The 13487-nt window shown below is 38.7% G+C and overlaps 1 protein-coding gene across 4 annotated transcripts in view; it reads right to left on the bottom strand.

The window, feature by feature from the left end:
- mctp2b (multiple C2 domains, transmembrane 2b) overlaps positions 1 to 13081 on the bottom strand; it is a 40982-nt gene extending 27901 nt beyond the window's left edge. For 3 of the 4 annotated variants that reach the window (XM_084358949.1, XM_084358951.1, XM_084358952.1), the window contains exons 1-2: positions 12938 to 13081; positions 2896 to 3470 (exon numbers count right to left, since the gene is read on the bottom strand). In XM_084358949.1, the coding sequence (XP_084215075.1) occupies positions 2896 to 3423 (528 nt within the window). In that variant the 5' untranslated portion in view covers positions 3424 to 3470; positions 12938 to 13081. Of the gene's footprint in view, positions 1 to 2895; positions 3471 to 12758 lie in introns of all 4 variants that reach the window. The other variant, XM_084358950.1, reaches the window with a different exon arrangement.
- Between the last annotated feature and the right edge of the window lie 406 nt (positions 13082 to 13487).

Below are 13487 nucleotides of genomic sequence, written 5' to 3'. Positions count from 1 at the left end.
TGACAGGGAGAAAGTGCATCTGTTTTTTGGCCATAAAATGTGGATTTACAAAAGACACTGTTTCACAAATGAAGTCAACAAGGGCGATTTTCTGGTTTGTTGTGTGCCGTATGTTTTTTTAAATTCTCAAAAAGGCACAGAGTTTAAGCGACTGTGACCGGATTAACCTGCTCTGCAGCCACAGGGAGAAAAGGAACTGCTGTGCCCCTGTTAACCCCCCTGGTTTCCACAATGTGTACTATACACTGACCATTGTGTACTGTACTGTGAGGTCAATTTTATTTGACCTGACTAGCCTACAGTATTGCTATGGTGCAAAAGCACTGGTTGTAGTAAGCTGTTAATTAGGAATATAGACCATTTAAGCACAGTATTAACTAATATAATATTTATAATAAAAGTATTGAGTATACAGCCTTGCTAGCAGCTCTGTGAGCCACCGTGGTAGAACATGATAACCTCAGCATGCTAATATGCTCATGATGGCAATGCAAACATGCTGATGTTAAGCAGGTAGATTGTTTACTGTGTTCATCATCTTAACTTATTGTGTTAGCATGTTAACATTAGAGCTGAACCTGATGACATTGTCAGCAGTTTTAACAGGAGATTGATCATAAATCAAAGTATCCAAAAGGAAAAAACAGACAAAAAAAACAAATCTGAACTAATAAAAGGATGCAAGATAAAAAGTCTTTAGAATGTTTTCACTGGATAAGTGATGACGGTTTAACTTTCACTTTCTTTGATTTTGTTAAAAATAGTTTCAGAAGCTTATTGACATAACTTGAGAGCTGACTATGCCAAATGCCATGTCATCACAGTAAAACCATTGAGGGTGTGGTGCACCATCGTAAGACAACATTCACTATTTGCTGTCATTGTTTATCAGCACATCTTCATTTTTATCTCTGAAGAACCAATGTGTCAATGCCTCCTCTTGCCACCTCCCAAATCATCATCCACAATGACACCAGGCAAAAAATGTTTGAGGGATTACAGAAAAAACAATGTCAGAGGAAAAGAATAAAAAAAATGTTTTCTCACACTTTCAAATGAAACCTCTACCTCTTCCTTACATGTTATCAATGTAAGGAAAGCTGGAAACTGATGTACAGTGAAGACACATTGCAACTCAGCAGCAGCACCTTTCATCTGAAGAGAAAGCAACTGCTCTGACAGCAACTGAGTGGAATGTAATGTAGGTGGAGATTACATGGGAGTATCATTTTCTTTGTTCATAGTATTATCCATTGAAGAAGGTATTTACTGAACTATGAGCTTCATGTCAAATATTCACCCTGGTGAGCAAACATGACTGTCAAAAGACAGGACTATGGTTCCACATGTGTCTCTAGACTTTGTTCTGTATGTATACAAAGGCAATATTACATCACAAAAGGTTTACAGACCCTGACTTTGGCAGTCCATTCAATCCTTTTGTCCAGTTTTGTCTAATGATATGGGAAATGTAGAGGTCTGTGATTTTTATTTAAAGACATTACTGCAAAAGTATTCACAGACTATGCTTTACATATTAAATATTTGGTGAAAGTTCACCTCAAACACTTCCTGCCATTGATGCATGTCTTTGAATCTATTTCTTATGTTATGTATGTACTATGTTCTTTGTATGCATTTTTCCTTTTATAATAAAATGTCTGCCTGTTTCCTTTCTGCTGTACTCAGGTCTCTCTTGCTAAAGATATCTTAATCTCAAGTAGATTATCTGATCAAATAAAGGTGTACCGAGGTTTTACGTCTCAGTGTGGGAGTAATTGCCCTCTGCATTAGTTTGGGTCCACCCAGTGACTATGAGGAGTGCATTAGCAACTTGACTTGCAAAAGAATCCAGAAAATACATCTGAGTAAATACTTTGTCAACTCTCAAGAAGCAAAAACAACCTGCTAGACATCAACCCCACAAAACTACAAGGCATTTCAGCATGATCTTTAGACAAAATTGCAATAATTTACCAATGCTGTTCATTAATTTGAGCCAGATGTCATGTTACAAACCCAAGGAACCATTTTTAGACATGCTGTTTCAGCTGTTTGCAAATCTTTATTGATTACTACTCACTCACAAACAGCCTAATAACTATATCCTATCCAGACCGAGAGAACTTAAAAAAATGCACTAATAAATTAAAACATAATACTAGTAGATATAATGCTATAGGAAATATTATGTGACACAACATGTTTACACCTTTGCCATGTCTTTTCTTATGCAAATATGAAATATATTTCTTAGTTCGGACAAAACTGTGTCTTTGACCTTTGAAGCATAAAACACTGTATGTGCACAAGTTACATTTAAAAGGACGTAAAATAAGCCTACAATAAAAAATATAAAAACAAAAAATAGTAAATGATCCATTACTCTCTAAGACTAAGGTGTCTGAATGTGACCATTCCATCATGGCACCCACATTCAAATCCACATCCTTGTCCCTGTTTAAAGTGTCACAGTGTGGCAGCGTGACTCATTAAATATATGCCTTGGCGGTATAAAAACACACAGAGAGTTTGCCAAGTGCTTCTGTAGACTATTGATTTTGTAAGTTCCTCCAATTACAGCTTCATCCAACTCCTCCAAGTTAAACTTTGACCATCCTGTGCAAATACACCAGACACCTGACACCAATTCTATTCTCTAAGTACACTTTCTCTTTACCTGTGTTACAAACAAAATACAGTGTGCTCACTGTTAATGAATCTACAATATTATTTTATATGAAATGGATAAAGTAATCCAAAGTAGGAGGCCAATAATCAGAAAATAAAGAAGTTCAACCTTGATTACGTTATACAAAGCCCTTTGCTTATGTTTGGAAGACTGATGTGTCCTTTATTCAGGCTGATTCAACATGTCAAATGTAGTGTTGTTACCTGTGAGCTGTCCTGGGAGACCCCGCCAGAGGGAGGCTCTGGGCTGTAGACGGTGATCATCTCAGGCAGGGCCAGCTCTTCAGGCTCCATGCCCCCAGCAGGACCGTAGATTGTCTCCGGGGAGCTCTTCTCCTCCTCATACAGACTGTTGAAAGACTCCTGGGAGGAAGCCCAGTCTGTGCTGTCTACAGGCACACTCAGTCTGTGTTCACTCCTCCCAGATCCTCCACCTACAGCTTCCATCTTCAGGCCACTCCCCCCTCCTCCCAGGCCTCTAGCAGGCTTCACAAATGGTGAAGAGGGGCTGCTGTAGCTGGGGGCATTGTACTGTTGAAGCGGTGGGCTGGCACAGACGTGAGCATACTCCTGCCTCATGTACCTTATGTCTGGAACCGAGGAGCTCATTCGATGGTCCATGGTGTGTTCGAGATGCACGGGAGACTTGCTTGGGCTCTTCTTGCCTCGCAGGAGGTGCGGCAGCATCTTCTGGCGGAGATTCCGCAGCACGCCTGGCTTCTTGGAGTCCATGATTGGAGAGGTTTAGACTGTGTCTAAGATCTGGACATCACTGACAGCTAGAGTGAAAAACAGACACAAAGAGGACTCAGTTATTGTCCACAGCTATCAGTGACAGTGAGCTGCAAATAAATAATGTCACTGTCACATTCTCACAATTCCAGACATTCACAACTGGTTGGGAAGTTCTCAGTCAGACTACAGCCTTCTTCTGTTGTTGTTCCCCTAACCAAGTACCTTGCTTGACTCAACCTAACCAAACTACGACTGTACAATGAAGGTCCGGTACGTGTGGCACTGTTACTCTGCAACAGTCATGTTGTTTTGGGAGATGCTGACTTTTGACCCATTCAGACGATGTGTTGGAAAACTAACACTCTGCTAGCTGTAGCTTCAGATTTAACATAACAAAACCACAAAGAAATAGTCATACATTTTGGGAAATACACTTGCCACTTTGGTGAAGAGTTAGATGAGAAGATCGATATCATTGTCCTTTAATGCTTTATACGTCATTCCTAAAACATGTGATCAACCACAATCACCTTCATTCTCAGTGGTGACATTTAGTCTAGAGTCAGCTCTCAGTGTATTTACAGAAAATATCTCCACCTGCTCTCGACTCAGGAGCAGGTGCTTCAATGACAAATGATTCAAAAGTGTGATATTTAAAAATGTGATGTCAGCTGTAATGTCAGAAACTATTGCATATAAACAGATATCACATTGTCAGCTCTTGTAATAGAATCAAAAGAGGGAAGAAGAACTCATGTTCTAAAAGGCATACATAAAATTATAAATAACTATTTTACTTGTTACGACTGCACTATGTACTACCTGTGAGAAAAAAAGAATAACTATAGTGATAAAGCAAATGCAGTAAACTGTGGCAGCCAGCTGAACATTTTGAAATTAATAACTGTATTAACTTTGATAATGTAACCAGGTCTAATCTATAAGAATTCAGAAGACATTTTTACTAGGAAAAGCACAGGTGTCACTATTATTGTGTATTGTGTCTAGATAATTGCAACAGTGAGGCAGCATGCACAACAGTATTGAAACTCTGTTATTGTACACCTACTGTGTCATTTTAAAATGTTATATAAATTGATATGTGTAGACTACTGTCCCTTTCTATCAACCATAAAAAAGTAAAGTCGAATAATTATTAATATGTATTTATTTATATCAGATTTATGATTTGGATGTAGCTGTTTAATCACAATTGACTCTTCAGTTGATCTGCTGCAGGATCTATAAACAGCAGATATAATACTCAACAAGCAACACAAAACACAATCCATTTTTCAATCTAATCTTTCGATCTAGCTAAGACTGCAAATGCCTAAACATTATCTGCATCTTTCACCTGTGACGCTAACTGATTTTTCATCCCACTGTATGTTACCTCAAAGAGGATAATTCAATCAATATGAGAGCAGCAACAAAAGACCATGTACTGGACCCTTATTCAACATAAGTCAATATGTAGACACACTACATGGAAATGAAATTACATGTCAAGGAGGATGGTCATGGCACCCTGAATGCCTGAACCAAGCTTAGCATGTGTTGTACTATAGGTTAAAGGGTAAATTATGACATGTACTGTGGTTATGTGGAAACTGCCTGGTGAACATGAATGGGACAATGTGTGTATGACACAATGACAACGTTTTCTCTTCAGAAATTACTCAGAGTATGGAAGTTATTTTATGACTTTTGGATGAGTAATGTAAACTTAAAGCTCCTCCCACCTGCTCCTGCAATCATTCAACCACATCACATCGTCTTTGAAGGTGTTGTAAATGGTATTTACACTAATGCAGCACATTACGCTGACTTGTGTATGCAGTTAAGCCTTTGTTATGCTTCATAATAGTAATTTATACTGGCAACACTAGTATAATGATAAAACATGGAGGAAAAAGTAGAGACTTACTCTTCATTATGCATTGTATCATATGATTTAGGGCTAAAATACTACATCTATACAAAGTATGTACTCTGGCCAGACTGCTATTTAAGATTCAACTTAAAATGTCAGTGTTGCTTTATTTGGCCATCCACAACTCTGACCTGTGCGGACAGAGGAAGCAGTGTATGAAATGACATTAAGCTGCTATGCATTATACAAGGGCGGCCGAAGTGGGGCCCGCTGGCCAAAGTTGGCCCACTAGAAGGTTCGATTTGGCCTCGTCAGTGAAACAATTATTTAAAGACTTGTAATATAAACTGCTGTTCATGCAGTTTTATTATTTTTTTGTGAGGGAAAAATGCTCTTTAGGGATCAACCAATGTTTTTCTCAGGGTCGATACCAACACTCATTATTAGTAATCAAGGAGATTGATGACTGATATTTAGAACCGGTGGACATTTGCAGTAAAAATGTTGTCTAAGGGTGGGAAACAATTCCTCTGTGTGCGTGGCGGGAATGTCTTGCTTTTCATTTCAGCGCCCATGTAAACAGCATATACAGCAACATGTGCGTGGCTCTCAGCTAAAATAGACCTGAAAACGATCTATGGTCAGTCATATGGACATCATACCAGCATTTTACTACAGTTTTAATATCTGTATCTGTAGAATATTTCACAGACATGTACAGAATAGGGAAGTATTTTTCCAGCCATCTCGTTTAGACACGTTGAAAAATATTTAAACTGAATATCTGAAACTGTGTCAATACTCGTTTTGCACAGCAGCGATACAGACAGCAGCTCTCTCTGTGCTGTTGTGCTTAACACACAGTAGACAGCCTTGTTATATTTATCTTTTTTTAAAAATCTAAAATATTATGCCCTCAATGTTGTGTACATTTTTCCACAAGGTATCAAACATGGTATCGAATATTGATATTTCCAAGGTATTGTATTGAAGTCAGAAATTCCGGTATTGTGACGACCCTACTCCGTTTTTCTTTCTCTCCTTCCCTCGCTCACTCTCTCTCCCGCTCTCTTTCAATGAAGGTCAAGGAAAATCACGTCTTTATTAATCATTATCAAAGGCCAAGCAGATAATCAGTCTATCCCTAGTAGAGTGATACTTTGCACAGTAAGTCAGTAGATTATGAGAACTTCTTATCCCGGTGCCATTTTGCATCTTCCCACTACAATACAATTGGTGTTTGTTTCTGGCCCATGATGAAGTTTCAGTTTGGGCACCTCTGCATTATGATGTACAGCTATGTTCCCCTCCTCTCGCTTTGCTTAATATAATCATCAGTAAATACATGGTGTGATTGAGGTCTAATCTCATTTATGGAGTGCAGCCACTGCTTAATGGCCTGTCCTGAGGCTGTGTATGTGCATGTGCGTGTGTCTGTGTTTGTGTGTGTGTTTGTGGCTGAGTCATCTATTATGCAATCTAGCTTATCCACTGCACAGTCACTCTTATCATTTAAAACAAGATCTCAATTTCAAAATGAAATGAACAAACCATGAGAAGACAAAGCAGTCGGTACATGTTGTGATGCGTCACTAATGCTTTAAGCTGTCATCTCTCTGAATGATCTCTGCATTTCAAACAGCAGCAGTACCTGCCCAGAGGTGCTGCTGCTGCTGCTGCTGCTGCTGCTTCTGACAAAACCTGAATTTGTAGAACCTGATTTTCATAGTCCCATAAGCCTCTTAGCAGTGGCCTCAGACCTTGCATTGTCATTAACTATGTCTGATGACCTGCCTTGTTATCAGCTGGTAAGGGGAAGTGGAGGAAGTCGGGGGGAGGAGACAGACCACGGAACGAGACAAGAGCGGGTGTTTACAGAACAGATGTTAAAAGGGTGAAATTGAAAACACAGTTTGAGATTAAAGACAAGGCACTTTAAAAAGTCACGCCTAATTTCACATGTTGATAACAGAATATTTTTAGAATGTTAAGAATTCAAATGTTCAAACAGGATATTAGTATGAACAGTAATGGGTGAGCTGAAGTGGTTTGTCCAGCAATTAGTCAGTCTACAACCTCTTTTCGCTACACCTTGTTTAGAGAAAATGAGTGAACCAATGACTAAGATATCTGTAGCCCAGATTCATAATTCTCTAGCCTGACCCAAATACAAGGATTAGATGGTGGATGACTGAAAAAGTGAGAGAGAGACAGCAGAGGAAAAGGATGATGTCCTCTGAAAGGCCTGACTGTGGTCTGACTGCAGGTCTGACTATCATTCAAGTGAAGACTGACTGAAAGGAATAGTTTTTCTAAGTAAACAATTTTATCATGATCTACCAGTCATTCCTGTTTCAACATGATTTGTGTTGAAATGGTTACAAAATGACTAAAATGTGAAAGTCACAGTGAAATGAAAAACACATTTCACAATCCTGTGTCTTTGTGTCATGTACACTGGTTACTGTACTGTAAATGCTAAATATGTCTCTTTTCCTGCAAAACATTCAACTATTTTTGGTGACTCATCTTGGGGCTGGTTACATAAAACATCAAATCAAATGTGATTTTGAGTTTAACAAAGCTAACTCCACCCATTGTATTAAAATGTACTTGAGCTGGGAGGTAGCTAGCAGAACAATTTTGTGTGTATTTAATATTTCAGCTGGGAAAAACTTTTACATTTCCAAACAATGTGTTTGAGGTCTGACTTTATTAATTTGATACTTCTCCTTCTGAACTAACAACACATGTGAGGGTGGTGTCAGTGGAGGCCAACAGTCCTCTGCAGCTGCAGACCTCTGTGTCTCTCTACTACTATTGCACTGTATTTGCTAAACCACACCTGCTTTTGTGATTCCAATCACATCTGACTGATTTAATTATAATGCTTCTTGTAAGTAAACCTGGCCACGCCTCATTACAGAAGCTAGAGACACTCAACTTCCCTTTCACTTTAGTCTTTATATCCACTATGTCATGACTGTAGCACCTTCAAATACAGTGATTACATGTGATTTTGTTTGTGGAACAAAATCAGGGAAGTCAATGTTTTGCTTTCAGCTCATTTATCTTTTAGTGTCCCCCGAGGGCCAGACAAACACAGCCGACATCAAAGGACTAGTGACGCAGGAGACGAGAATATGTCTGATAAAAGTGTTGCAAATGGCACTGGGGAACAGCCGGAGGTGGAAAATAAGAAGAAACTGCATTAAACTGCTGAAATCATGGATTCTACAGTAAAAGGCTCAATAAGGCTTTTCCTTTCTTATTCCTTTTTTTTCACTGATTCATTCGGCTAAACAGCCAATCACAGTGATTTCTCTCACTGCCGCCAATTCAACATTGCTTAGTCAGTCGAAAAGCTGCAGAAAAAGGCTGATGAGTGGTATGGGTGCGGTACACACAGACAATTCTAAAAGCTACAGACGCTCACCAATGTCTGGGACCTGAGATAGATAAAAGGCTGGTGGGGTTGCAGCCGAGTGCATTCTTGCTGCCAGGGTCTTTTTTGGTACTACTACTGGAGTCACAAAATGTTAAAATCAAATACTGGCCTCAGTGGATTGAATGACAGTGTTAAGTGAAAGCGGTTGCTCATCGTTACAAACCCACAAAAAGTGATCACCAAATCCAAACCATTCCTCTCAGAGCTATGGAGTGTTTAAGCATCTTTCAGCTCATCGTTTCTGTTTCAGCCGCAAAAGGAAGCTGTTGCTAGCAAAAAAGCTCCAAATACCCACTGTGCACGAGCTGCCCACCGGCAACTACAGTACATAGTACTACAGTAAAAAGAAATCATTCAATTTTGACGTTAAAGGCAAAAAACTATCAAGATCAGACAATCTAAACTAAAGATCAAACTGTTTCTCTACAGAAAGATCAAGCTTGACACACCTGACCTCATTACTCCAGATCCTTTAAATACATTTCTATTGAAACTAAATTCATGACTGTGTTACATTTAACTTGGTTATCCAGAGAAAGAGGACTGCAGTGAGCTTCAATCAGTCTGAAAAGTGGAAATTGGAATGTCTTTGTCGTTGTCATTGCTGTGGTACTGGTCATGGCAGACAAACCAGTTCACCTGCATGGGCTAATAGCCTGTATCCCTTTTGTCGTCACCGCAGCTCATTGTTGGGTGTTTAACTGCATAGACTTATGACCAAGCATCTTACAATTAACTTCAATTCTAGAGTGAACAACTTTATAGGAATAGAAACCAAAAGAAATTAGGTCAAATATCAAAGGAAATAAGTAGTAACACATACTATATATGTCTATGACTCCTGAAAGACCATGAAAAAAGTCCTGAAATGAAGCTACATGGAGAAAAATGTTTTATATTTTGGAAGAATTTGACAGCTGTTTTAGCCAAATAATTTTGTGCATAGTCAGTTTTACCCAACATCTACATGACAGAGTTATTCTCAAACAGCCTCTGACTGAGAACAAACTGCAGTGCTTCAATGGACCTGAGCTTTTTCTTACTGCACTTCGCAGCCTTCAACCTCAATAATTAGCTCTGAATAGTCGCAATTACCTTAAAAGTCCACTTATGATCCACAACACCAGTGAAAGGGATTTACAGAGAGCATCATGGGAGCTCAAAATGATGATCACAATAACCATGTGCACAGTACTACTGAAGTGTAACTAGGCAGGACACAGCACCATTGATTTGACTATAAAAAAAGTGAGGTGTAAATTACTCCCAAAAAATTAAAAGTGGTCCATTGCTCATATACAGGGCACTGGTGTAATCATGTAACTGAGATATACAACCATGTGGCCACACAGCTGAGTGGGCCATGACATTAATTTCAACTGCCAGTCGAGCTAGTGAGGTCAGCCAGACTTAACCTGGACTAAACAAATGTAATTTAACTGAACTGACTGCACAGCTGGCCAGGTATGGTCACGTTCCAATTTCTTAATGGGAAGAAACACACTTTCATTAAAGCTTGGTTTTAAAAATATATATATGTGTCTGTGCATGTTTAAAATGCAAATTAAGTCCCTTTTACAGTTCATCCCTGGTGCCAGCCCAATCTGTGGACACATGAAGGCTGAAGGCACAAAGCCAGAGTTCAAGGAGGCACTGCAGACAACCTTGTCCAGTAAACTATCACTTGCATCACATTTTTAGTCATTTATCTGGCTCTCTTACGTAAAGACAAATTCAGTGAGATGGCCAAGAAAAACAGGATTTGTCTCCTTCTAGATCACGATAAAAACAAGCAACCAAAAGTGCAGAGGTCAAATAACAGATGAAGAACAATACCAGGAAAACACAAAATTACCAAGACTAAAAATGCTCTGAATTGCAACTTGCTATTGCAGATTTATTATGACAATGTACATTTTGAGTGACATATGAAATTTATATATATATATATATATATATATATATATATATATATATATATATATATATATATGGGTTCATCCAGTCCTAGCGTTTATTAAGTGTTTCTGAGGAGATTTCAAAAACATTCAGTTATATACTGTGTATCCCGATATAGCCATGAATACTGCAATATAACTTAAAGGCCATATCTCCCAGGCCAACAATTAATTGTTCAAGTCTGTGTTGTAAAATGGCAATGACTGAACCTTGATATCTCATGATTTTACTATTATACAATGCTCTACGATGACTAACAGGAAAAAACACATGCAGGATTGTGTTGACACACATGAGTAGGCTTTAATGACTGGGAGGATGTGTATAAAGTACACCTGTTTCCTAACTGGCTAATAAATGATAATAAATTTCCTTCTCATGATATTTCTCCACTTTCCATAGATTTTGTGTGAGGGGAGCTGTAACAATATGAGTGAGGTCAAGTTGTGTCACAATACAGTCAGAGTATGTAACAGTAGTAACATAACATGCTAATAGTCAACTGCTGTAACCATAAATTATGCAAATTCTGTTTGTTTGTTTACTAGGCACTGGAGCAGGCTGATGCATGTACTGATGACTGTCGGAAAGTGCATATGCATATACAGTTTTTCTACTGTCAGTCCAAAATGGGGTCAACACTGTTTGAGCCAAATAAAAGACACTGATTTTACATAATGCCTGATAGAATACAAATAAGGGATGATAGCGTTTTAAAATGATACTGGGTTAATCCGTTGTTAAACATAAAAGCCCTTTTGCAGGTCGGGGCATCTAAACTGCAGAGCTCTGAATGATGAAGATGAAATGAAAACACACTTGTTAAAAAATCAGAAATTAAGTCTGCAGTAATTCTTACTCTGACAGCAGATACCAGATAATCATTAACTGTACATCATAAGTCAACATGTGCTCATTTTTTAAATACCAACTGCACAGTTATTTTCTAATATTAATGTATGTTTTATAAGCTATTAAAATGGCAACAGTCACTGTGACTTGATGTAGCTTTTATGCTTTTTCACAGTCGTCGGGCCAAGTTGTGCAACTGCCTAACAGTCCTGTCTGAACAAGACATGAGGCTATTTCCTGAAACTACTTCACAGTTTGATATGGGGCCAGACTAAAGCTTACTATGGTAAACACACAACAAACAGCTAAAATATATCATGCATGAACGAAAACTGCAGTGGCAGTGGATCTCTAACTTTAGCAGACCGTTCAAGTGGTTACAAGCTTTTTGCATGCTGCGACCACATAAACAAACCCCAAGCCAACAATATGATGTTCATCTCAGGCTCCAAGTATGAGCTCAAGAGGTATAAATTGGCATCCAGAGTTCGTGAAAGTAAGCTATTAACTCAAGTTATCAATATCAGTCTATAATAATAATAATAATAATAATAATAATAATAATAATAATATATAATTTAATATAATAAACGCAACTTCTCCAAAGTCATGCATGAAGTCATAAAAAACAAAACAGAACAGTAGCACTCTCCACCCTCTGCAAAGAGATTGCCTAAAAGTGACTGACTGCTATCTAAGAAAAAGTCACACCAATCTCCTAATAATAATAATAATGCCAAATAATATCATCTCGTTTATATGAAATGTTTAATCATATTATTGTCTCTCAAACCCATCACTGGGTGGAGATGGGGGGCTGCCCTTTCATTCGGCACATAGCAAACAGTGGCCACCACACAACAACTGTTTAAACATGACACAAAACTTTGGCAACAGTGGCAACTTCTGTGTCCAGGAGTGTGTCTTGCGACAGGACCACAGACTGTATAAGCAGATGACTGATGGGTGAACAAGACTCGACAGCATTTTTACTGGAACAACTTCTGGTTGTTTGCTTAACTCGACATGGGAACTTTTTTTTTTAATCGTGCTGCACACAGTATGTAAATCTGTGGATTACAAACAAAGTATTGCCAAATGTTTTGGTCGGAGTTGACCCAGCGTCCTTCCACACACACACGTAGACAACATGTATGATGAGATATTCCCACGGAGTTAAAAGTAAGTAGGCCTGACCTGAAGTTCAAACGTGAGCTGTTCAGACCTCTCATCTGTCCGCCAGGGGAAATGTTTCCGGGCAGGAAGGAGGCTCACCTGACCAGCCCCACCTCACAGACCCCCACAGGTAAACTTAGCTAAACTTCGTCACGCTCTGCTGCTCCCTAGAAAAGGAAAAAGTGAGTTCATTTTTTTACCTTTTCCCGCTGTTGGAAACCTCCGACGCGAGTGTCTCATTCACCTCATGGCTAATGAACATAGGAGATAGAAAAAAATCCGCCAGCAGCAGCTCAGAACATCGACCGTAATGTGTTGATCCCCAGACGGGACTTCCTCCTCCCCGTGCGAGCATCAGATATGAAAGCAGACACATCAGAGCCGCTGTTAGAAGAGGACTTTCACAATAAAAGCTCTGTCGGCGAGCGCGTGCAACAAATAAAACCCAAGAAAAGTCCAGGAAAATGTAGAAATGACTATAAAATAGGCGAAATCAAAGTATTTAGGCACGTCCTTAAGAAGTATATCTACGATTAGGCTTTTAATGGGGCTATTTGAAAAAATACAAATGTTTTAGTTGACACATTTTTTGTAGTAAAATAGCATGAACACATGTTTAACAAACATAATTATCATAATTTTATGGTTTTAATCAACTGTGTGTTTAATACATGTTTGTTCAACTCAACACTTCCAACTTTAGTTTATTTTAAAAAACAATTAAAACTACATTTCCGGTATAGGTTATCA

The sequence above is a fragment of the Pagrus pagrus genome (assembly GCF_965226575.1).
Source record: "Pagrus pagrus genome assembly, chromosome: 1".
Taxonomy (NCBI): Eukaryota; Metazoa; Chordata; class Actinopteri; order Spariformes; family Sparidae; genus Pagrus; species Pagrus pagrus.
Note: the sequence above shows the minus strand (reverse complement) of the source record. Positions and strands in the feature narration are given on the sequence as shown.